The sequence below is a fragment of the Mytilus californianus genome, unplaced genomic scaffold, assembly GCF_021869535.1.
Source record: "Mytilus californianus isolate M0D057914Y unplaced genomic scaffold, xbMytCali1.0.p SCAF_6, whole genome shotgun sequence".
Classification (NCBI taxonomy): domain Eukaryota; kingdom Metazoa; phylum Mollusca; class Bivalvia; order Mytilida; family Mytilidae; genus Mytilus; species Mytilus californianus.
The window spans coordinates 52731124-52756785 of NW_026262712.1; the positions used below are offsets into that span (position 1 = coordinate 52731124).

At 32.1% G+C, this 25662-nt stretch overlaps 1 protein-coding gene and 1 long non-coding RNA gene across 3 annotated transcripts in view; both read right to left on the reverse strand.

Annotated features, from left to right (window-relative positions):
- The window catches only part of LOC127706146 (uncharacterized), a 221644-nt gene that overhangs the window by 178524 nt on the left and 17458 nt on the right, over positions 1-25662 (reverse strand). The window lies entirely within an intron of this gene.
- On the reverse strand, positions 15918-25616 carry LOC127706135 (uncharacterized). Of its 2 annotated transcripts, none has more exons than XM_052210584.1 (4): positions 25410-25616; positions 18837-18971; positions 16989-17201; positions 15918-16168 (listed from the first exon to the last, which is right to left on the reverse strand). In XM_052210584.1, the coding sequence occupies exons 1-4, from the start codon at positions 25537-25539 to the stop codon at positions 15957-15959; spliced, it is 690 nt and encodes a 229-aa protein (XP_052066544.1). In that variant the 5' UTR covers positions 25540-25616; the 3' UTR covers positions 15918-15956. The 2 variants fall into 2 exon arrangements, with proteins under 2 accessions (XP_052066544.1, XP_052066543.1); XM_052210583.1 differs by having other exon boundaries at positions 15918-16210.

Sequence of the window (25662 nt, forward strand, 5' to 3'; positions counted from 1 at the left end):
GTTTAAAGAGTATTTTACGTAATATGTGTCTTTTATCGGCAATTTGTACAATTCTCTTTCTTTGATCCTACTGCCTAATATTTTCTAGATCATGGACAGGACTAAAAAACTCGAAAATATTAGGCAATGACGTCATGAATCATTCCAGCAACGTCATGTGTTCATGTCTATCTGCGTCTCATTTTATCAAGGAAATGCACACGACTTCATTCATACAACGCTCTGTACACGTACAACTAGTTTAACTTACTATTTGAATATATTCCATATTATCAACCAAAACAACATACAGTTAAGACAAATTGTCGATGAAAAGAATAATGGAATTTTATTTTTGCGGGCCCTGTTGATATTATTGCTGATAAAGTCGGTATCAAAAGCAAAAATGCCATTATTCTATATGTATTATATTGTATATTGTATATGTTCTTGTCAACTTACTGTTGTTTGTGATAATGTGTATCGACTTCAAATATAGCTTATTGTACCGTATAATCGTATTTTCTGTATTGTATTGTATAGTGTATAGTTCACTAAAAGGACTTGAACAATCATTTGCTCTAATTTCAGATCAAAGATAGCAGAATACTTACAAGCTAAAGGAAACTGAGGTAAATAGTGCTTTTGTTTCTGTTTATCATATTTGTTTTTCATTCATTATTTTGTACATAAATCAGGCCGTTAGTTTTCTCATTTGAATTGTTTTACATATGTCATTTCAGGGCCTTTTATATATTTTGGCTTCGTATCGATCGGATGAGTTAAGCCCTTTTCAACTAATTTTTATAGTTTGTTCTTATGTTGTACTGTTACACCACTGTCCTTGGTTAGGTGAGGGTAAGCTCATACGTATGGAGTCTTCAAACTAGTTAAACCCCGCCACAATCTGTAGATGCCTGTCCAAAGTCAGGAGCCTGTAATTAAGTGGTTGTCGTTTGTTGCTGTATATCTTATTTGTTTTTCATTCATTATTTTGTACATACATCATCAGGCCGTTAGTTTTCTCATTTGAATTGTTTTACATATGTCATTTCAATTACAGAAATTATTGCGATGTTTTTATTATTGCGAAAAATGCGACATTTGAAAATATTTATATGAATTAAACAGGAATTTTCTCAATATCGCAAAAATTAAAATCGCACTTTAGTCTTAAATGACAAAATCGCAATAATAAATGCACTGAATTTACAGTACCATTTATAGCTGACTATGAGGTATGAGTTTGGTCATTGTTGAAGACCGTACGGTGACCTATAGTTGTTAATTTCTATGTCATCTTCTTATTTTTACATCTATATCAACAAGATGATTTATACTGATGAGACCATACTATAGAATTAACTCTACTGTAGCGTCGATGTCAATGCAAATTTGACCGTTACAAATAAAGTTGTATTGCCGACCATCAAAACCAATCGATTTCAAAAAGGCTTTCAAAACAGTTTTTCTAATGCAATACTTGTAAATGTAAAAAATAATTCTCAAAACATTCAGAAAATTGCCGAGAGCGATTGCTCTACGTTGCTGTTAATAAAGACTTAGTGCATCAATGATTAAGAAGATATTATTCGATCTTATCCGATGTAACATTCGTAAACAAACTATTGCATTATAATGACAATATGATTTTTAATCGCTCTTACAATCGAATTAAGTGTCAAATAATATATCATATGATTTAATTGTTTGATTGATTAGTTGATTAACTGGTAACAGAGTGATCAATGTACAGTAATACATAAAACATGCAGATTCAGGCGTCTAGAAATTTTTTGGATTTCAATATGCCCTGTTTTGTACTGCGTTGGGTTGATTTTTAACCTACTCGCATACAAGAATAGCTCTAATCACTTTTCAGTAAAACATGTCTCTCTACCATTGCACATTATTCTTATTCACAGTCGGTCATTCTGAACCTTTAATCACTAATGCTTTGCGGAAAAGCAGGAAATTCCAATTAAAAAAAGTCTGTCATTTGACTCGGAAGTGACGGTGTGGTCTGTTTACCTGTCCGATGTTTTGATACGAAATTTATGAATTTAACTAAACATTCTCTAGATTACCATATTTAGTGCTATAGAAAAAACTACAAACGCTACTAGGACACAAGATAAGTTACTCGCCTTCTCAACATTGGAAAGTTGACAATGTGGTGTTTTATACCATCACAATTGTCATACGCCCTATAGTTTGAGACGTCAATCAAACGAGATGACAGAAAATCCAACACTAACATAAAACTCTAAATAGCAAAATAAAAAAGGAGAGAGATGATCAATTACGAGCTTCCTAATTTGGAGAAACCATAGAAAAATGGACGGGTTAACTATTTTTGTGAGTACTAAATCGTTCCTCACAATACACTCCACAGAACGATACATAGTTTCGCTTAATAGAACAAACTGTAGGACGTACAACATTTGTGGACACTTTCATGTTATTCAAACCTAAACAATTACAGTATCAAACAGCATATGACCTTTTCTCTGTATGGTGTTAGTTTAGACAGGAGCAATTAGCATCACCATACATTATTTTTAATTATTAAACAATTTATACAATGGAATTAGGTAAGAATGCTAGAAGACCTAGATGTTGCTGACAATCTGGCTCTGTTATCACACTTTCTGATAGACACGAGAAACAAAACCACCAAAATCCACAAAACAAACAAAATGCTAGGGCTCAAATCATACATTATGTTAATTTTACACGAAAGCAGTAGTTAAGCACCTAAAATATAAGACTGTTACAATATCGGCTCTATCGGTCTTTCAATTTGTAATTTTTGTTTTATGTCTATATATATATATACTAGTGCAAATATTTTATTGCACTATTTGTACAAAGCAGGAATATTAACGTGCATTGTAATCGATATCATATATAATAATACAAATTGACACATTCATTTGTGACATCATCTGTCCTGTAAAGATAGCACCATGCATGACGATACAGAAAAAACAGTTGTTTCGTTAAATTTTGATTCCGTTCTCTCCAAAGCCATGGTTCCTATAACAGTGTTTATTGAAATCCATGTAAAACCATAATTCGAGTATTTTTAACGCTCTTCGTCGCCCAAAGTCTTGATTTTTTGAAAAAAATATATAACTTAGGCTGCTTAATTTCGTCTATTAATACCATACTCATTAAATACAATGAATGTTAAAGAGGATCTGCTAATTAACTTTATACATCTGAGCAGAATTTATACGTCTTAAACAATGCAAAAAGCTCTGTATGATGCCAAGGGTAAAATAAACCATTGAAAAATATTATCTTTTATCGTATTGCATACTTCATGAATCCCAGCAATACAAGCTGCAGGATGTAAAAAAAAACATGAAGCGGCAATCCCAGCAGCAAAAATCTATAAGGAATAGTTTGACAATTTCACTTCACTAAGTTATGGTGCTAATCGGCGGACAAGAATAATATAAGATATTTTACAAGTCTCCCTTACCAATAAATATTGTCAACTATTTACGAGTTTAATGAATATCGAATTTACCCGATGTTTTATGACTTTTGTAACTTTATGCAAATTTGAAGAAGATCCGACAAAAAAAAACTACATAACCATAACGAACGGATGGGCGGACTGACTGACGGGCCAAAGCATGGCACCATCAAAAGCGTCCTTATTGGGATTAAAATAATCTTGGTCAATGAATAAATTAATTGAAATAGAAAAATGTTACGACAATACTGAATCTTTTACTTCCTTGCTTAATAATTTTATTGTGATTGTAAAATATAAAGAAAATGGTTGATGTTGAATTATACGTACAATAAAATCAATACTTATAAAAACAATATGAACGTAACAAATCAAACAATTATGACTCAAAACGTTATTGTATGAGTTCGATACTAGTTTATGAGCCTCTAAATTGCAAGAAAAAAACATTCTCTCGGAATTAAATTATAAGTAGTTAGGACAATACTTTTTATGTAATTTAGTCACACGTATGATATCTGTTAATCAACTTTACTACAGAGAGACAAAAGATACAAAAGGGACACTAAAATATCCGAAGTCTAATATAAACAGAACGTGGTCAAAATGAAAAGCGACTAAAAAATGGCTACCTTCGGATTACAAAACTCATAATACAGTCAAATATCATATCTTAATTTAAACATGTTTGCTTGATTTATTAGCTAGTTAACGTCACAGTAAATTTCACCTATTTGGCAAAAAAAGCAGAGGAAATCTGACTAGTTTTTTTAAGAGAACAATCAATTTGTATTTTTTAATGATTTGACCTTATGCACGTCTTTCAACATAGCTTAATGTTTGTAGATATGCACAAAACTTTCACAGTATATATCAACAGACGAAGTGTTCACCTTCGACAGGAAAACCGACAATCCTAGTCAAATAAGATTGGAGTCGAACGTATCTTTCAGGGATATAACGCATAACCACAGTTTTCATAGGCTAGTCAACTTCCTCTAGAAAAATGTTTTTAATTCTATAATAATCACATACAACCATTCACTGTTTTGTATACTTTTATTTATAATTTTGTTTATGTCATCAGTCATCTTCTGCATAAACTTCACTTCACTAATATTCATTTTCCCCCTCCCTTTTATCATCAACTTAACGTAGCGTGCAAATTTGTTTTTACGCTGATATTCAAATATAAGATGTTCTCCATTTTGTACTGGTCCTTTGTAATGAGCACATAAAGACATTAGGTTTTGTGCATGTCCAAAGGTTATGTCCAAGTCGTGAAGTCGTTCGCCTAAAATATGTGCTATTGCAAGTCAGTACAGTCTTCCGACAAATACTGCAGTTTGGTTAAGTATCCACGATGCTGTAACTTCAATTATGATACAGAACAAAGCAAATAAAAATAGGTTGTTTGTTTTTTAATACAAGAAATTAATTGATAAGACCACGATCTTTTTGAGAATAAATCTGTATTTACAATTGGTGACTGTTTATCACGAAGCGGGTCATCGTTCAAACCTATTCAGGATGAAATGTACAGAAGTATGTTTTTAGCAGACTGCCGCGATGGATAAAATTTGTAATGTGCTACCTCATACGGTAGCAGTACATAGTATTACGAAGAAATGTTAACCGAACTTAACACATATAATTCTGCTTACAAACTTCCATTAATTGCTTTTTCTTATATATGTTAAGGTCTTAGTGTCAGGAAAAGTAGCATATATATATACAATAAAAGCTATAACACAAGTTTCCATACGTTTTGGCCATTACAGCCTTCTTCATTGGAATAAATTACAACATTGAAACAACAATTACATCGCTTGGATACATTATGTTACAATTACTTCCTTGACGTTCATTTGCCGCGATTTTTATCTTTTTATAAATATTTTTACTTTCGTTCGTACATAGTGTTGAGTCCACCAGGCTCTAAAATTTTTAATTGTTTTATTCAAAAGACTTCTTTAGTTTTTCAGTAAATTTCTGTGCCAAATACTCTTTCTATTTCAGTAACTTTTAGATTTTTCATCGAATGGTTATGTTGAATGAAGTGGTTTGCTATTGGATCGTCTGTTTTTTTTATTCTTATTTTTGTAAAGTTCAATAACATCCTTTTAAACAGTGTATCGCCTATTTGTCCTACATATATGTTTTTCACATTTTGTATAGTTCATTGCATACACTACGCCCACAGTTTTACAGTCTGTTTGTCCCTGAATGGTATATTCTTTTCCTGTGTTATCACAGAATACTTTGGTTTCATTAATGCGTGAACATAATACGCAGTTTTTCCCGCATGGTCCACAGCCATTACTCTGTTTATAAAATAATAAATTATGCTTCTTGTGCACTAAGATGTCTTTTCTGTTGTTGTCGCGTTTGAACGCTACGATACGCGGATCGGGGAATATTTTCATTAGTCTATTAGATTGATGTAGAATTTTTAAATGTTTTTTGAGAATTGAATGTATATTTGGAAGCGCTTTGGAATAAGTAATTACTAAATGTACTACTATATATATATATATATATATTTGATTCGATTCGGCAGGTTGTCTTGAGGTGAACACGATATGAAGGGGTTGATGGTAATGAAGAGGACGAATACATGCTCTGATTTACATGTTAATATATTATGGTATAGTGAACTGTATTAATGATAATGTCCACATAACAAAAAGTATAGTTCTTAATAAATTAAAAGGATTTTTAAGCAACACATTACTTTTTAATTTGACGTTTATACTAGTAGATAAAATAGTTGTTACATGTACAATGTTAAATTTTCATAGCATACTGTTATAAAATTATTGAGTGTATTTGCTTAAACAATTACTTACCACAAAAAACTTTCCTATTGAAAATGTCTACCCGTTTTATCTTATATGCTTTCCATAAATCAACTTCCCAGTAAGGCGACTGTTCAAGACCTGTATGGATCATTGTGTCTAATTGTCCACCAACAGCGAAACGACGGGCATGCATATGGTCTGCATTTGAACTTTGCTTGGTTAGTTTTCCATAGGCAACTTCTCTCAAATGGACAATACTTTAGGAGAAAATGTCAACAGTAAACATTTGTTGGCCTTTTTAGATTTAAGAACTATAATTAGCCTGAAGACAGGGTAAAGCTTTACTCCATTTTCGAGTTGTTCGAGTTTGATATATAAATGGGAGTGGAATGCATTTATCTCTTCTATCTCAGAAATCATTAAAAGTACATTGTATATGTAGTAATACATACTCGCATGATTGACCAGACACGCAATGATTTCAACCATGTAAAAGGTTGTTGACTTAAATTGGGAAAATAGACGGAACAACTGTAGCGGCCAAATTATATTATAAAACTGTATAACATTAGTTAAAATGAAATGATTACAAAATAACTTCTAGGTTAAGACAGGTATAGCACAAAACTTTGACTTTGACCTAAATTTGTGAAGATAAATACCAAATCGCCCATAAAAGTATCAAAATTCGGTACACATTTCAATATCAGTTTTTACACTTGCCTGTTACAGGAATATGTGAGGTATATAGTAACGCATAATAACCATCTAATCTCGCCGTACGCGTAATTGTATGCATTGTCACCTAGTTTTGACCGATCCCGCGAATGTGCTTTGTTCAATAACAAATGTATTGTCCCAAAATGTAAATATAAACATCAAAGAGACGGAATACAATCGACATATAAACAACAAAACATCTTGAGGTGAATACACGGTTTTCAATATATGTATACAATATTTCAAGATTTTAATTTCCACAGGATATCGTATAGTATATGTATATCAAATCGAATGAAGAAAGGGATAATCATTCTCTTACAAAGTTAGAATATTGTGAAGGGTTCAACATGTTCAAGGCTCAAATAATCTCTTGATTGGCTGTAATCAAGAACTTTTTTCCTTATCAGTGCAAAGTTTATAATTAAAGCATGACTTACTTTTTACACATTTCTTTATGGATAGGTCTTGGTTATGTGTGGACTATCTTATAAAATGTGTAAATTTTATAAATTGTGTTTTATGCATTAGATGACACAACAAGTACGATGAAATAGTAGGAATATTTTAAATTTCCTAATTGTGGGTATGAATGTTAATCATGTAATCTATCAGTGACGAAGTATCTTTTTTGTTTATTTACAGTTCGAATCTAATAAATTCTTTATCTTAGTTACAACTGAACTTTATTTCACAGCCAATATTGTAGTCCAACTCTTTACATCAGAAAACGTTTCATGAAGTAAGTCAATTAACTAAAATTTAAATGCTCAAATAAAATGCCATTAAAAAAATGATATTCGTATGTGTAAATACAATTCTTAACAACTTCGGAACTAGTACTAGTAATCTGATGTGTGGTAGGCGTAGTAGCTTAAGATTTAAGTTATATTAAGTTTAAATGTTTTTTTTTTCGTTCTTTCCTTTTTTTTTAACTATTAAATTTTTAATCAATTTTAATCAAAAAATTAAATGCATTCATGCATATAAATGCCAACCATAACTTTACAAGTTAAAGAACAGTTTACAACAGCTCTTTAATAGATTAATCTGACAGATAAAGTTTGGTCCTCAGTGCTCTTCAACTTTGTACTTTATTTGTCCTTTTTACTGTTTCTATTAGAGCGTCATTGTTGTTAAAACATTATCAATGTTTCTGTCAATCATGTCAATACTGCTGTTCCTTGGGGATCTATATATCACTATAATTCCCTATGTATATGTAACTTTTATTTAGGTATTACATGAAACAACGCAGAAGAGTTTCCTTTGAACTGTTAGTTATGAGCTTCATTGATCATTGTTGAAGACCTTCCAGAGTCTGTAGAAAATAAACGGTGTTTCTTTGATATATGAGATAAAATGAATGTGTTGTAATTACCTACACAATGTATATCCTACGGCTAATATTCATCGAAAGAATGCAAAGTTAATTTCCACAGGATATCGTATAGTATTAGTATATCAAATCGAATGAAGAAAGGGATAATCATTCTCTTACAAAGTTAGAATATTGTGAAGGGTTCAACATGTTCAAGGCTCAAATAATCTCTTGATTGGCTGTAATCAAGAACTTTTTTCCTTATCAGTGCAAAGTTTATAATTAAAGCATGACTTACTTTTTACACATTTCTTTATGGATAGGTCTTGGTTATGTGTGGACTATCTTATAAAATGGGTAAATTTTATAAATTGTGTTTTATGCATTAGATGACACAACAAGTACGATGAAATAGTAGGAATATTTTAAATTTCCTAATTATGGGTATGAATGTTAATCATGTAATCTATCAGTGACGAAGTATCTTTTTTGTTTATTTACAGTTCGAATCTAATAAATTCTTTATCTTAGTTACAACTAAACTTTATTTCACAGCCAATATTGTAGTCCAACTCTTTACATCAAAAAACGTTTCATGAAGTAAGTCAATTAACTAAAATTTAAATGCTCAAATAAAATGCCATTAAAAAAATGATATTCATATGTGTCAATACAATTCTTAACAACTTCGGAACTAGTACTAGTAATCTGATGTGTGGTAGGCGTAGTAGCTTAAGATTTAAGTTACATTAAGTTTAAATGTTTTTTTTTCGTTCTTTCCTTTTTTTTAACTATTAAATTTTTAATCAGTTCTAATCAAAAAATTAAATGCATTCATGCATATATATGCCAACCATAACTTTACAAGTTAAATCAAATTGAGAATGGAAATGGGGAATGTGTCAAAGAGACAACAACCCCACCATAGAACAGACAACAGCAGAAGGTCACCAACAGGTCTTCAATGCAGCGAGAAATTCCCGCACCCGGAGGCGTCCTTCAGCTGGCCCCTAAACAAATATATATACTAGTTCAGTGATAATGAACGCCATACTAAACTCCAAATTGTACACAAGAAACTAAAGTTAAAAATAATACAAGACTAACAAAGGCTAGAGGCTCCTTACTTGGGACAGGCGCAAAAATGCGGCGGGGTTAAACATGTTTATGAGATCTCAACCCTCCCCCTATACCTCTTTACAACAGCTCTTTAAAAGATTAATCTGACGGTTTTGAAAAGAGGTTAGAGCTGATACAAACTGTATTTGGCTTCGGACTAGTTTGATTGGTAATACATGCATATCATTGCATGCCCATTGGTGCCCATACATGCATACCCATTGGTGGCCTTCGGCTATTTTCTGCTTTTTGGTCGGGTTGTTGTCTCGTTGACATATTACCCATTTCCATTCTCATTTTTATATCACATTTCTTGTATGTTGATTAATTACTTCACGTGGGAATGGTTTCACTGTTGATACATGCATACCACATTTCTTGTATGTGGATTAACTACTTGACGTGGTTATAGTATGATAGGTGATACATGCATATCACGTTTCTGGTATTGGATTTACTACTCAACCTCATTCGAAATGGAATCACTGTTGATACATAAATACATTTAGTTGCGTCATTATCCTTTTATAAGAAATCTCCTGAAAAAAAAACCATATAGGGTTAAGTGTAATACTCGAGAGTAAACATTATCAGGAAGATATAAAGACATTATTTAAACCGATTGTCATTATCAAACCCTGTGTTCACATAATCCCCTGCTCTGATACAAGACATTTCGAATACAAATAATCGTATGATGCCGAAGTCTTTGCGCACCATACGTGCTTCTGGAAATATCTTGAGAAGGAAAATTTTAAACTGAAAAATATGACAATCACAATTTACCATACAGTAAAGTAAGAGTAGAAACAGATCAATAAAAGACTTAGACGTTCAATTTTACCCTAAGTTTTAATGTATTTTGCAAAGTTGTCATCTGCAAATTTTCAATCACAAATACATTTAAATTATGCAAGCATCAAAGCACTGGTGAACTAAATTCATATGCGGAAAATTTTCTAACGGTGGTGACATGTCAAGAAGGAAGTAAATGTAAAATAGTCTCGTTATGACGTTACCGGAAACAAGTTCATGTACATTATTATCCTCGTTATGATTTCTTGTTAAATGCTACATCTTTTTGTCGAGTTATGGAACGAAGGTGATTCAAAACAGATGCAACACATATTACAATGTACTTCTTGTTCAGTACCTGAACATGCATGGGAATAGTTTTGATGGAAAATGTATTGACTTTGTATTTACGAACTATGTATGAGTTTTGATTTATTTTGATACCATGCTGTACTTGAAGGTTTTTATAACTCAAACATTGTGAACAAGATAATGGACACTTACGATATCGAGACAATATTTCAAAAATGCAATAGAAAACAGGTGGGCAGTTTTGCGTATATTGAAGGAAAAAAAGTAAAATGTGTAAGTCGGATTTCTAGAGAGAAAAGAGGATGGAAAAGTATGTTGGCAACGAAAATCTTGCATAATAGAATGAAATATTGTTATTTTATTTCATCTTTGCAAGTGTCAACTGCCCATTTTTAGCAGTAACACACCCTTTGCTCATTCGTATAGCGTTAAAATATCTCAGTGAATGGGTTACGCTCGTGCATATTCAAATTAGACGGGATTCATAAACAGGGTTGTGCTCTTGACACAAAACCTTCTCCAACAAATTATGAAGCAAAACGACTGAAATAGACAATACATATGTTTGGTTGTCACCATCACGAATTGGATGGATATTTCTTTTACGGATACAAGGTATATTTACTTTTTATTAACGAATCGCTTCAGCATTACATAATACCATTGTTCGTGTTTGTGCAAACTAAATATGATATTTTTGTATCATAGGTTTAGTGAACAATGGTTTAAAAGTTTTTGACTGATAAATGTTGGTTCAAAAGATATTTTATCGTGTTTTTTTCTTAAGTTCAAAAAAGATATTTTCTTACAATAAAAGTCAAATTGGAGCACATAAGTCATTGTAAGTGTTATTCCCGGAATATGTATACTTTTCGTAGTCCACTAAATCTGACATCTTATTAAGATAAAAGAAACAGTGTTTCAAAGAACGGGATTTTTTAAATACATGTCAGTTTAAAACAAGTAAAAACATTCCTGTCTAACTACAAAAGAAACCTTTCATAATGCCGTTAATACAAGAAAAAGAGGGCGTGTTTCACGGTCTCCATGAAGTTAGTTATAGCTCGTCTAATGATGCTCATATATATAGGTATCATTTTCAAACATCTTGTATCAAATCATACACTAGTATAGAAAATTTTGAAAAGTTTACACAGCCTGACAATTTAGATGATCATACAGAAACTTTCCATGCTGATGATCAACCATGTTGTTCCTATTCTGTTCTGACCAGATCAATGCTAGTAGTTTTTGCATGTACAGATAGTAAAAACGCGACACACGATTTACTGAAACAGAAAGTAATAGAGATATTGGACAAAAAATGAAATTTAAAAACAAAATCACTCCTTTTTCACAAGAATTTAAAACAAAGATCCTTTACTACTTTCATGGTTATTTTTTCTTAGCATTCCGGTAAAAATAATTTCATCTTGAGTTGGCATTATACTACACCATGAATTTGGATAAAAAATATGATTGACAATCAAAATTTCCATAGCTTTTGTGAATCATACTCGGAAGTACGAAGATATAACACCAACTTAGAAAAATTGAAAATATTCAGAATCCAAATATGTGATATGAATAAACAATGTATATTCAGCAAAATGATGAGCAAACGTTTAATCAGCAATGGTATGCTGTTGCGCAACAACACAAATGGCCTATGACAGACGTTTTATGCTCCCACATTAATATAATATGAGGATTTCATGGGCTTTCATCTTTTATATAGCAACAGTTAGTAAGTGGCAATATGACTTATGTTTTGAGTCTTTTTTTATGCTCGAAACGGTAAACAAATTCTTTTTTGCGACCAGTTTAATCGTGGTGTCCAAGAATTAACGCAACACAATCTCATGGTTCCTTTATTTAAAACATTTTTTAGAGACCTAAACTGTGTAAAAGCTATTGCACCAAACGTATGGGAGGTTTTCCTTGACTGTCATATCTCATTTCTTGTCTCATCCAAAAGCACTGAAGACATTGAAGATCTCTTTACTGATTTTAAAGACAACACATTTGTTTGAAGAATTGAGAACACAAACTGGTTTTCTTCGAGGGACCTTTGTCCTTCAAGACATTATTTTAACATGCAAAGGTAAAGAACTTGAAATAAAAGTTGAGTATGCTACAAACAGAATTTAGCTTGTACAAGTATTTCATCATGTGGAGGGTCTGCGGGATGTAGAAATCATCTTACTCAACGAAGATCTGTCTGATCAATATATGTAAAGTCAGAAATATTGGGAATATTATTTCTTATAAATATATTACAGTATAACTCATGGAGGATCGATACAGCTTGGACTATGCGGAATGTTTATACCCATGGATAAACAATGAGAAGCCCGGAGTTCTGAAAATGTTGTGCTCTTTGCATGTTAAAGGACCCTTGCAGCAACTTTTTCTGAGGGGTCCATAGTAGGCCGTGATGTAACAATTTCTTCCCATATATGTAAACTCACATTAATCATGTTAGTCATAACAAAAAATATACGCTTACCTATCAGTACTTCATATAAACTATTTTATTCAGTTACCTAGTGAAATATATGCCGCTGGCAACCGGTATATAATTAAACAGAATCAAAATTATATTAGATTCTTTTATAAGAAACTGCTTAAAATTCAGAAATATATATTTAAATGTACATGCTATGTAAAAATATCAATTGAAAGCCATTTTCTGTTTCGTCGTTGGCTTTTTTCTTGTTGCTCATCTAAATTTCCCTCAAAAGTTGGCATTCGGTGATTACAAAGTTTTCAAATTGACTCGAACATGAATTGCTATTGTTTATTCTTTCGTTAAAGGTGTAATGTCTTGCCTGTTTCAAAACTCAGATATTATTTTCAAACTTTGTATAACCCCATTTGAAAATTTAAACAATAATGAAAAACTCTACTACCGAACTTTGGCCTCAAATTACAAAAAGGATGCATCATTTATAGATTGTACGACCAGGCAAAAACAAATGTTTATACATTTCTCTACACGAAGATTTTAAATTTAGCCTGCAGGTACTGTGGTCCATTAAAGATGAAAATTTGTTGTCTTGGTCACTGCACTAGACCGAAAATACTGCAAAAACAACAAACAACTATGTATTACTGGTAAATTATTAAGTCAGGGATTTCGTTACCACAAATTACTTAAAACCTTTACTAAATTCTTCTATAAATATAAAGATCTGGTTTTGAAGTTTGGTTGTACCTGTAAAAAAACTTATTTCAAACGGGATAGCACATCCTCATTTTTTTACGGAGATGTTGTTTACCGTGCCCGGAAATTTAGAAACGATCCTGGTAAACTTATCGATCCTTTAAATAAATTTATTCTAAAAGGTTACCAATTCAACACTGTAATTAGATCTTTGAATATTGTTTTTATTGGTATTAATATTGCTTTTGTTATCAGTAAATTAAAAGCAAACTTAATATTATTGTTATATACATATGCTTTTTCATGGATCTACAATCTGTCGATACCTGTATCTTGTATGGAATAACCGTTTCACAGATGATATCGGATATATTCCTTATGTCGTAACTACAATACCCTTCCCTTTTCACGAATGTAACCTACCGAATTAGACTATTTACCGGATTTGTAATAACATAAGCAACACAACGGGTGCCACATGTGGAGCAGGATCTGCTTACCCTTCCGGAGCATCTAAGATCACCCTCAGTTTTTGGTGGGGTTCGTGTTGCTCAGTCTTCAGTTTTCTATGTTGTGTTATCTGTACTATTATTTGTCTGTTTGTCTTTTTATTTTTGGCCATGGCGTTGTCAGTTTTTTTCGATCTATGAGTTTGACTGTCCCTCTGGTATCTTTCGTCCCTCTTTTTTTTTGGCATTGCACAAGGTCATGTTTTTCTCTGACTGTTTATGACGTCTTTACACTAAATCCATTGGATGTTGGATGTGTACTGATTGATAATTTAGTCATAGATGCATGATTTTTTTTATTAGTTGTTATTGGCTTTGAACTAGCTGTCAGTAACTGCAAGTACTCTCAGATCTGTACTTAGTGTCTTTTTGTTGTTGGGATGTACAAGTACCCGGCCACGTCCACTCTGTGTTTTTGTTAGATGTATTTTTATTTGTATCCATCTGATGAGTTAAGCCTTTTTCAACTGATTTTTATAGTTTGTTCTTATGTTGTACTGTTACACCACTGTCCCAGGTTTAACCCCGCCAAATTCTGTATGTATGTGCCTGTCCCAAGTCAGGAGCCTGTAATTCAGTGTTTGTTGTTTGTTGCTGTGTTACATAATTTGTTTTTCGTTCATTTTTTTGTACATTAATAAGGCCGTTAGTTTTCTCGTTTGAATTGTTTTACATTTGTCATTTCGGGGCCTTTCATAGCTGACTATGCGGTATTGGCTTTGCTCATTGTTGAAGGCCGTACGGTGACCTATAGTTGTTAATTTCCGTGTCATTTGGTCTCTTGTGAAGATTTGTTTCATTCGCAATCATACCACATCTTCTTTTTTATATAAACACTACAAGAAAACCTAAAGACCTGGCAACACGAACCTAACAGAATACCATGGTTCAACCTAGGTGCTAAAGAAGGATAGGCATATCATGTTCGACATATGCAACCCGTCGTGTTGCTCATGGCAATTTCAAATTCAGTGATAACTCTCGTTCGGTGATGTCACAATCCAGAGAAAAAAGAACGGTATATTGGCTATGACAATAAGAACATATCCGGGGGCATACGTAAGATTTACCCAAAATTTGAATATCTGATTGCCGAAAAATATGATTGATTGATTAAATGATTGCTAGTATCAAACGTCACTTTCAGAACACTTGACTTCATCAAGGTGGCCGTTTTTTTCTTGGTTGAGGAAACCGGAGTTCACGGAGAGATTCACCGATCTTCGGCAAAAAAATCATGGCCATCCTAGTCAATTTATTTAAGATCGGGTTAGAACGCCTCTATCCTAAACGGGATTCGAACAAAAACTCAAATTTGACAGAATATTGATCACTGTAGATGAACTCCCTGGAAAGTATGTTGAGACAAACATGCAAACTTAACCATTTGTTAAAAGCCAATAACCTTCGGGAGCCAATAAGGTAACACCTGCCTCAGAATCTCTAAACATTAGGTAAGCAATAAATGGCATAAACAAATTGGGATACTTTTAATCGCTCGCAACACAGGTTCAATCTAATTACATATTAAATCCTTGGTTTCGTCATTAAATCACGTACAAATTTTCAGCCAAATATTTGTAATTAAGAAATATTGAAAGACTGTCAAAGTCTTTAAGAAATAACAAATAGTACATCGAATACGTAGGTTTGGTATTTAAATACCTAAATTGAGAGAAAAAGAAATAACCAAAGACAGTCATTTGAAAATTTTGTACACTTTTATTTAACAATTCAGTTAATTAGATCAATCATCTAATGCATAAACTTTCACTTCAGCAACACTGAGGTATTCTCTCCCTTTGATCGTCAACCTGACGTAACGTGCATATTTGGTATTTTGGTTACATTCGAATACAAGATGTTCTCCAATTCGACTTGGTCCTTTGTAATGAGCACATAAATACATCTGATTGTGAGAAGGTCCAATTGTTATATCCAAGTCGTGAAGTCGATCTCCTGCAATATTTGATAAACACAAAATGCAGTTAGGCTTTACATCTGAAACGTAGTTTCTTGAATTAAGAAATAGAGCTTGACAAACAACAAAACAAGTGTATGTGGAATATTAGACCAATCGAAAAAGTTTTATTTTTAAATATTAAAAAAGTCTAGATGAACATAAAACTATCTTTACATTTGGTGCCATTACACCATACACGTTACACCTTTGCACCATACACCTTACACATTACACCATAATGCAATTTAATTTCAAAGAAAGCGTGCGCCTACAAAATTATTTATTAATTTTAAAAAACGAGTTTTGATCACAATATAGTAAATTAATGAATAAAATTAAAAATCATTTCTTATCAATATTTTGCATAATTTTAAATGTCGTACACCATTCATTCACACTATTCTCGATCGCACGTTACACCATTTCACTATTCCCCTTTCACCATACACCATAGTACCATACACCTACCATTGCACCATATGCTAAACACCATTACACCATACACGTTTTTGTTGGAAGTTTACACCATCCAAGGGCTGTATGAGAATGAATCTCTATGCTGTACTAGACAGACACGATAAATCGAGGACATGTCACTTAATCTTGACCTATAACGTTTATGACTTGGATGGAGAGTTGTCTCATTGGCACTCATACCACATCTTCGTATATCTATGACATCAAATTGCGTAACTGTCACATGACTAAAAACAGCAAACATTGACACAAAATACTTCTTACTTATGACTGAATCATAGCAACTTAAAAACATTTAAAAGAATTGAGTTGTGTTAGCCTACTAAAGCGATTACTTACCACAACAATCTTTTCTATTGAAAATGTCTATCCTTTTTATCTGAAATTCATTCCCTAAATCAACCTCCAAGTAAGGTGATTCGTCAAGTTCTGTATGACTAGCTGTATCTAAATTTCCATCGACAGAAGCACTGGCGTAAGCTTTTCCATAATCTGAACTTTGCCTTGTTTGTTTTCCATATGCAATTTCTCTCAATTGAGCAATATTTTGATCTATGGAAACAAACATCAACAGCATTAACTCAATGAAAATCATGCACTTGACGATTTTTAGGCCTTTTTTACTCGTGTTTTTAATGGTCCGATTATACTTGCTTAGAACAAAGGTAGACGTGTGGTGCTTATGCTACCTGCGCATATTATGCAGACACCGACCCTGTTGGTTTATTCTTCGACCAGTCAATGTCTAAACTAGTAGCGAATACATACAAGGAATTTGATAAAACCTGGGAAAACATTCCGATTAAAGGAAATTTAGAGGGCGAAGCGTTGGTTTCAGTCATTCTTTTGTTTTTGCCTGCTGAAGTACATGCATTATACTGGTGAAAATGCTTTTCGATTTAATAGTGAAATTCCCATTAACAGAAATCTTATGCATTTAAATGTGATACGCTTGGAAGATAATAACTATTTTTTATGACCCAGATATATATTCTATAGTTTTAGTGGTGGAGATGAAAGGAGAACTGTTATCAACATAACATTCTAATTAGACTAGGAGAAGAGAGACGATAGACCACTAATGAAAATATTTTATATTTTGGACAGAGACACAGACAAGTGGATATAGATATTATTACAGGTATTAGTAATTAATTTTGTGTAAACATTAAAATAACATTTAGTTAATTGTGTGCATCATAAGCATTTCTGAGATTACCGTAATCTGGAACGTTTGAATCCCAACATTTGGAAGCCAATTGTGTATGAAAAATTAAATACATGAGAAGGTATATGACCACAGAGAGCACTGACAAGAATATTCATATTTATCTGAGGTCGCTTTGCCTATTTGAGTGGAAGCCTTAATTCATTAGAGATTGTTAAATATATCAACGGATAATTTTCGAAAGGTATGATGTTAATCATGGCTGTACCGAAGCACCGACTATTGAGCTAACGAAACATATGTGCTAGCAGTTCAACAGCAGCGACCCAGTGCTAGAAAATGAAATTAACACACGATGCATTCGGAGTGTTTTTCGCCTTAAAATTACTTTACTCGAGTAGTATAATAAATAAATGCTGTATTTCAAAGGCACAACAAAAAGCCGTACACAAAAGAATGTCTGAATGAAAAGGGGGCTTCTTTACTATATTTTTCTATTTTGTCTATTTCAGAACCCTATTTTTCAGTTTTTTAAAACATAATCTGTCCCATGTGTCTCTATTTTTTCCCCCAGTATTCTCTATTCTGTAAACCCCATCCATACTCTCATAAAGACAATTCGAACAAGTATTCTCCTTATTTTTTAAGCTAAATTACTAGAATATGAAACACGAAGCATTAGTATTGTAAGACGTATGTTTATGAAATATATTCAAACTTCAATTGAATGGACTTCTTTCATGAAACTATCTGCATGGCAGTATTTCAGTGATATGCGATAATTATAGGTTGTATAATCGTTCTTATTATCATCATAATATCAGTTTTTGTTTTGGCTTCTTTCTTTCATTTTGGACATTTTCTTTTATATATTTTAACATGAGAACTAGGAAAAGTTCTGTAGTTAAAGTCAGTAAATCTATAATCTAATCGCTGTTTCACTATGTGGTTAAAATTTCTATGAGCTTACTCATATTTTTAAGGTATGAAATATAACAAAAGACATTTTGACAAGTTACCTCTCTGCACAACTTCAAGAATGTCTTGTAAAATACCGTTATGACGGTTCAAAATAGCAGAGGTTTCGTTTAACTTTGATTCCATTCTCTCCAACGACAATGACTTTGGTCCAAGAACAGAAATTATGATATTCCCTGTAAATTAAAAAACGAATTGAATATAATATTCATATTTTAATTTAATTTTAAATCCTTACCAACTTTAAAGGGAACAAATCCCAAACAAGATATTACTGTGTTTGTTGTTTATTTATTAGACTATTTTCATGAAAATGTATCAAGAAAGTGCATCTGAAAACGTTTTATGATTTCTACTTCATAGTAATGTATTTGACAATTCTATCTAGTTTGGTGCTATACATTGTTCCCCTGTGAGTACTCTTTACAGTAATATTGTCATTTTCGATGTATAAGAAAGAGATAATTAGATCAGAGAGTAGATAGAAATGTGCTTGCTTGCTCGCGAATTTCAATCCACAAACAGGACCAAAAACTGACTTTACTGACTTTGTAATCTCATTATCAAACATAATACTGACAATTTAATGAGTTGTTCAATTCCGATTAATACAATGTGATTTTAAAGATTGATAATTTTTGTAAAATTATACTATCAGTTGTTAACTACTACTGTTACAAATATACCAACTTCACCTGCATATGGGATATATATTTCCCAACTCATTCGGTATTCAAGATCTTGCAACTGCTACTCAGACTTTATAAAACGTCACCAGTGTCTTAGGAGAAAGTTGATGAACCAGGGTTATGTCAAAGAACGTCTCGTCTTTTTTTTACCGACAATACGACTAATTAAAGAGTTTTTAGTTTGCTTTGGACATCGCACACATTAATATATCCTCCAGAACTGAAAATTAAAAAAAAAAAAACAAAAAAAAAAAAACAGACACGGCTTCCTCCGCTTCATATTTAGACTTATACCTCAAATTTAACATCAGCGGTCATCTCAGTACCAGAATCTATGACAAATGAGACTGTTCTAATTTTGAAATTATCAATTTCCTCCACCTTAGTAGTAATATACCAACTTCACCTGAATATGGGATATACATTTTTTTTTAACTAATTCGGTATTCAAGAGCATGCAGCTGCTACTGAGATTTTATAAAACGCCACCAGTGTCTGAGCAGGAAGCTGATGAACCAGGGTTGTGTCAATGAACGTCTCGCACTTTTTCTAAAAAAAATCATCGGAAGATACCAAGACCTTGTTGAGAAATATTCAGTATCAGCTTCACAAATAATACATGATGGTCATAAAGTATAGATTCTAGCTAGGTACTGACGTTGTTTATCATCTTAATTACGTGTTATAGTGTTCTTTTTATTTGTCTTTATATATTTTTAACCTTTACTCTTTAGTCCATTTTTGGTAATATAATTTTGGCGTGGCTCGGTATTCATTCATGTATTATTGTGCTATGATATTTTTTTGTATTCTTGTCTTTCATGTTTGCTTATTTGCTTTGTCTATTGAGTGTCTACATGTCATTTTTTTCTTTATTGACATAGTTGTTAGTTTTCAAAGTGATTAAGATAATAACACAATGTTGACTGCTGTACCCCAATTTTTAACATTTTTACCTATTATGTCTGTTTGTTTTGCTCACACATTGTTGTCACTATAATATAATTTTACGCGACTGTCATACAAGTGAGAGGTTTAGCTAGCTATAAAACTAGGTTTAATCCACGATTTTCTACATAAGGAAATGCATGCACCAAGTCAGTAATATGACAGTTGTTTGCCATTCGTTTGATGTGTTTGAGCTTTTGATTTTGCAATTTGATTAGGGACTTTCCGTTTTGAATTTTCACTAGAGTTCGGTATTTTTGTTATTTTACTTTTTATGGCTCAAATCTTAATAGAATGGTACCTGTGTAGTTTCACTGATTCATTATTTGTATTCTGCGAGTTACAATTTGTAGCCTACACAGATTTTCACGAATTCAAGAACTAGAAATACACGAAATGATAACTAGCCTAGAATCTTAGTTTGCTGAATTAAAAGAATTAAAAAGGTTTACACATCCTACATCGTCGATTGAATTGCCACATTTACAGGTTTTCTTCATGTTGAGTAATGTCCCTTCCAATTCAAGGCTCTTAATTTCAAGTACGTTGTTATCTACGAAATCAATTCCAAATTTTAAAAGATAATCAGGTTTTAAACAGTTATTCCATACTTTTCTTTCAAAACTAAAAGGATTTTGCCATTACGGCAGTTGGTAGCATCCACATTATCAAGCTTCTTTACAAATTGAAATAATTTCAATCGAAGGTTAGTTAGATCTTCTTTAAAGTAAATACCATATATATCCAGCTTACCATATAAAGCTTTTGTTTTTCAAAAACCTTTGCTTTACAGTTTTTCATAGAACACAAAATGAAGGTGCGTGGATTGTTTAGGACCCCTTTCTTATCAACACAGTGACATCTTACTAAATCAGCTTGCTTTAAAAGGTTTAATACATTGCATGACAAGTAGATACTAGTATGGAGAACAAATTTTCGCCATTTTCCTAAGCTATACCGGCGAGTCTAATGTTTTTCTCATCTGCTGTCAATAGCTTAAGCATTAAGTCTAACAGCCGAGTATATTTTCTCAATTTTGGCGTCTTGCAACACAATTTTTTTTGATTTCCATGCTATTCGAAAGCACATTTACGGCTGGTAGTGACAGTGGCATAACTTAAAATGCTATCATATCGGATTCGTCTAATTCCTGGGAATTTTCTGTCTTAGCTCGAAGTTATTCTTGTAAATCACATAATGGATTATCAGCTATAATGTCTGATCGCGCTTCTGCAAAATTGATGCAAACTACATTAAATTATTCGCCATTTTCCTAACATGGTTGTTCCTTGGCGACATTTGCATACGCTTGGAAGAGGATAACTAGTTTATTCTGTCCCAGTGATACGAAAACGCCATTATGCTGCTTCCCTACTCAAGAATGGGAAGTTTGCAATATAAAATAAATTTTATTAATGCGTGTATTGTAAATCCCATAGATTTAGTGGTGGATATGAAAGGAGATCTGGTATCAACGGCAATTTCTAATTTGATAAAGGTAGACGGAAGACTATTAATGCAGATATTTCATATTTGGACACAGACAAGTGGTATGGATACGAGGACTAGTAATTAATTTTGTATATATTAAAAAATGGAAAAAAACACTTAATCGATTGTATGCGTCTTAAGCACTTGTTTGAGTTTATCGTCTTTCGGAACGTTTAAAAAATAACATTTGAAAGCCAATGATGTATGAAAACTTGAATACTTGATAAGCTACATGACCAAAAATAAAACACACAAAAATAGCACAATTCACATAAGGTCACGTTGCTTGATAGAGTTACAACCTTAAGTTCTATATGAGTTTAAAATTTATTAACGGAGAATTAAAAAAAAGGTAGGATGTTATTCATGGCAGTACCGAAGCACTGACTATTGAGCTGATGATACCTAGGTGCCAGCAGTCCATCAGCACCGACCCAGTGCTAGAAAAAGATAATGACACATAATGCATGTATTTCGTTCAAAGCGCTTTTCTCCTTTAGGATTAATCAACTTAAGTAACAGAATGAATAAATACTGCAGTTCAAACGCACAACAAATGGCCATGCACACAGGAGTGTCTGAATGAAGAGGATGTAGGGGTCCTTTCTTTCTGTATGTTTGATATATTTTTTTGTTTCGTTTTGGACATTTTCTTTAATTTTTCGAATCAATAGAAAAAAGAAGAAAGTTGACCACACAGGGGTATTTGAATTGTTAAAAAACAATTGAAATTCAGAATATAACAAAATAACAAAGTAATGCAGCAAACATTTAATCATTCCTTGTCATATATACATGTACAAGAGGTAATTGATTTTAATGAAGACAGCCTCATTAAAATCTGCATAGTAGGCATCTTTAACAGTAGTCGTTAACAACTGAAAGTACAATTTTACAACACTTTGCAATCTCAAATATCACATTAAAGGAATTAAAATTTAACAAGTCATTAAATTGTCAGTATTATGTTTGGTAATACTATTACAAGGTCAGTAAATTTTTTTGTTACTGTATGTGGATTGAAATCTCCGAGCATGCAAACTTAACATCTAGTCTCTGATGTGTATTCAGTTATGTCTCTGTCTAAAACATCGAAAATGTGAATGTTACTGTAAAATACTACTCGCATGCAAAATATGCATAGCAACGAATAAGGTAGAATAATCAAATACATTACTATTAAATATAAAACACAGCTATACCTGCTGTTGTAGCTCGAAGTAATTCTAGTAAATCACACAATGGCTTATCAGCTTAAATATTTGCAATTTTCCTCACATGGTCTTTCTTTTGCGTCATTTTTTCAATTAAGTATTTAACGGTATCCTGTTACAATTTTCAGTTAGATGTAAACATATAATTACGATAATTGACCATTGCGTTATAACTGCATATCTCTATCATCAACAGAAAGTGTATTACATTGATGTTGGTCGATTTCAATGACTTCATCACTCCATATCCAGGAGTACCATGTAAAGTAAAATATATTCCGATTCAGAGCATATGTCAATCAATTCAGAAAGCACACTCGCATGCAATCATTTGTAAAAACATAATTAAATTTCAGGGGTATCTTTAAACGCGATGTGTGTTTTACAGCCATACAATCATTGCTGATATTTTCAATGACTCTATTGACTATGTATTTATCATTCTGTTCCTTATGCAACCTATGACGGTCCATGAATTTGCAAGGATAAATGGATTTTTTCTTAAACTTGTATTCTAAATGTTTAAATTTGTTTTTATTCATTAGGCTTAAATGAAACGCAGTTTGTGGCTACATTCTATAAATTTTAGTACTTTAATATATCTCGAAATTGTTTATTGTCCTAATGTGGAGAATCTTTTTTTGTTAGTGTTTTTGGTTAGGGTTTGGGCAAATCAAAATATTTTTAAGTGTGGCCCAAGATACAGAATGTATAGCAAACGCATAAAATGTCTTTATCAATGATGTTAATGCATATTACATTTTTGGGAAGTAAGGCCTTCTCTCATACTAGTATATATTATCTCATAAACACTATTCGTAAAAGAGCATTTGTTGTAGATCAGATATTTTATCACGTCATAGTAACATCACAACTGATATGGCTGCACTTAAAAAGTGACCAGATTATATCAAAAAATTCCTTTACCAATTCAACATGCATGTAATTTTGAAAGACATGAAGAATTTTACTTATTTTGCAGGGCAGATATATATCGTGTTTGCTATATATATTGTAAATATTCGAATGAATATTAAACTAAAATACATTAGATCATCTTAGAAAAGTTAAAATGCGTTTTCAGCTGAGAGAAAGAATGCTTACTCTTATTTCACTTTACTATTGACGGCTGTACAGCATTTAGGTTTCATATAACAAAGACATCGAATAATAAAAAATGATCCGATGTTTCTGTACTAAGTTTATATACAGAATTTAAATACAGATCAGAAATAAGCGGAACCTGTTGTCGTGATTCAAAATGTGACTAGATAATATGATTTGTTTCTTCGATATAAATTAATATATAATAAGAAATAAAAATAACTACACGGAAATGTTTGCTGCTGTAACATCTTACATATACCCGTAAAAAAACCTTACATATATAACCGTTATAAATAATAGACATTGAATTCGATCCCTAAATATAATTTCTTGTAAAAAATATTACCACAAGAATTCTGCGAAAAATGATGTTTTGTATCATTTGAAAAGTTTGACACTATTACTTTTATTTGAATTACACGTTGGTTTAACACTTGAATTACAATTGAAGAAAATTAATGTATACCTGAAGAAGCTACAAGGGAACTAGACTTTGAAATGTTATATTTGATTTTAAACCAGAAATTAGGGATATATATGAAGTGTTAAAAATATCGAAACATATTTTAATGCTGGATCTATTCAATGACAATGACTTTATTCGCTAATATATCATATGTTTTGGGGGCGCATATATTTCCGTCCCAAAAACATCTATGATAAAAATCCCTACGACATAAACAATATGGAAATAACAAATTGTTTTCGTATGATATGAAAATAAGGACCGCGGTGTTTTCACAATTTGCAATCTTTCTTTATCAACTTTAATCCATATAATATTGCATTTACCAATATAATATTTGATATTGGAAACAAAGTATGATTGGAATTTGCAGCATTTACATTTATAATGTTTATATCGCTTGCAAAAGGGGAATAATCCAATTTTATGATTTTGTGTTTGTGTGACGGACAAATTCCGGAATGTCATACTTTTACAGCACTTGTTGGTTTATTAATGTCTTTTAGTACGGACATACACTTGTGACATAGACTATTAATGGAAAGAGTAATGTTTAAAGTCAATGAAAATGTATAAATACATTCAGGTACTTCACGATCGTTTAATGTATGTTTTCCTTATAAACAAGGAAGTCTTAACAATATGAAAATAATACATGTGCAGATTTTGTGTGTATTCGAATTGTTTACATTTCTTTACCTATTTGATTATGCTTGGCTGCTATTTCCTCCATTCTTTTTTCATTCTGGTATACGTAAATGGCCATCAGTGCTACAACAATAGCATTAATGAAAACTGATATGTAATTCATGTCTTTAACAAAACACATTGTTAGTGTAGTTCAGATATAAACCAGATAGTCGTATGTTTGTTTCAATCTTTAACTTTACACAGCATACAACGAAGGGAGATAAAGTTTCAATAAGCATTCGGGTAAGACGGTCAACAATGG

Coding starts and splice junctions, on each gene's coding strand:
- LOC127706135 (XM_052210583.1), bottom strand. CDS start 25,539: ATGTGTTTTGTTAAAGACATGAATTACATATCAGTTTTCATTAATGCT. Junction 18,972..25,409: donor AGCCAAGCATAATCAAATAG/GTAAAGAAATGT, acceptor TTTAATTTACAG/GGAATATCATAATTTCTGTT. Junction 16,211..16,988: donor CAATAGAAAAGATTGTTGTG/GTAAGTAATCGC, acceptor ACTACGTTTCAG/ATGTAAAGCCTAACTGCATT.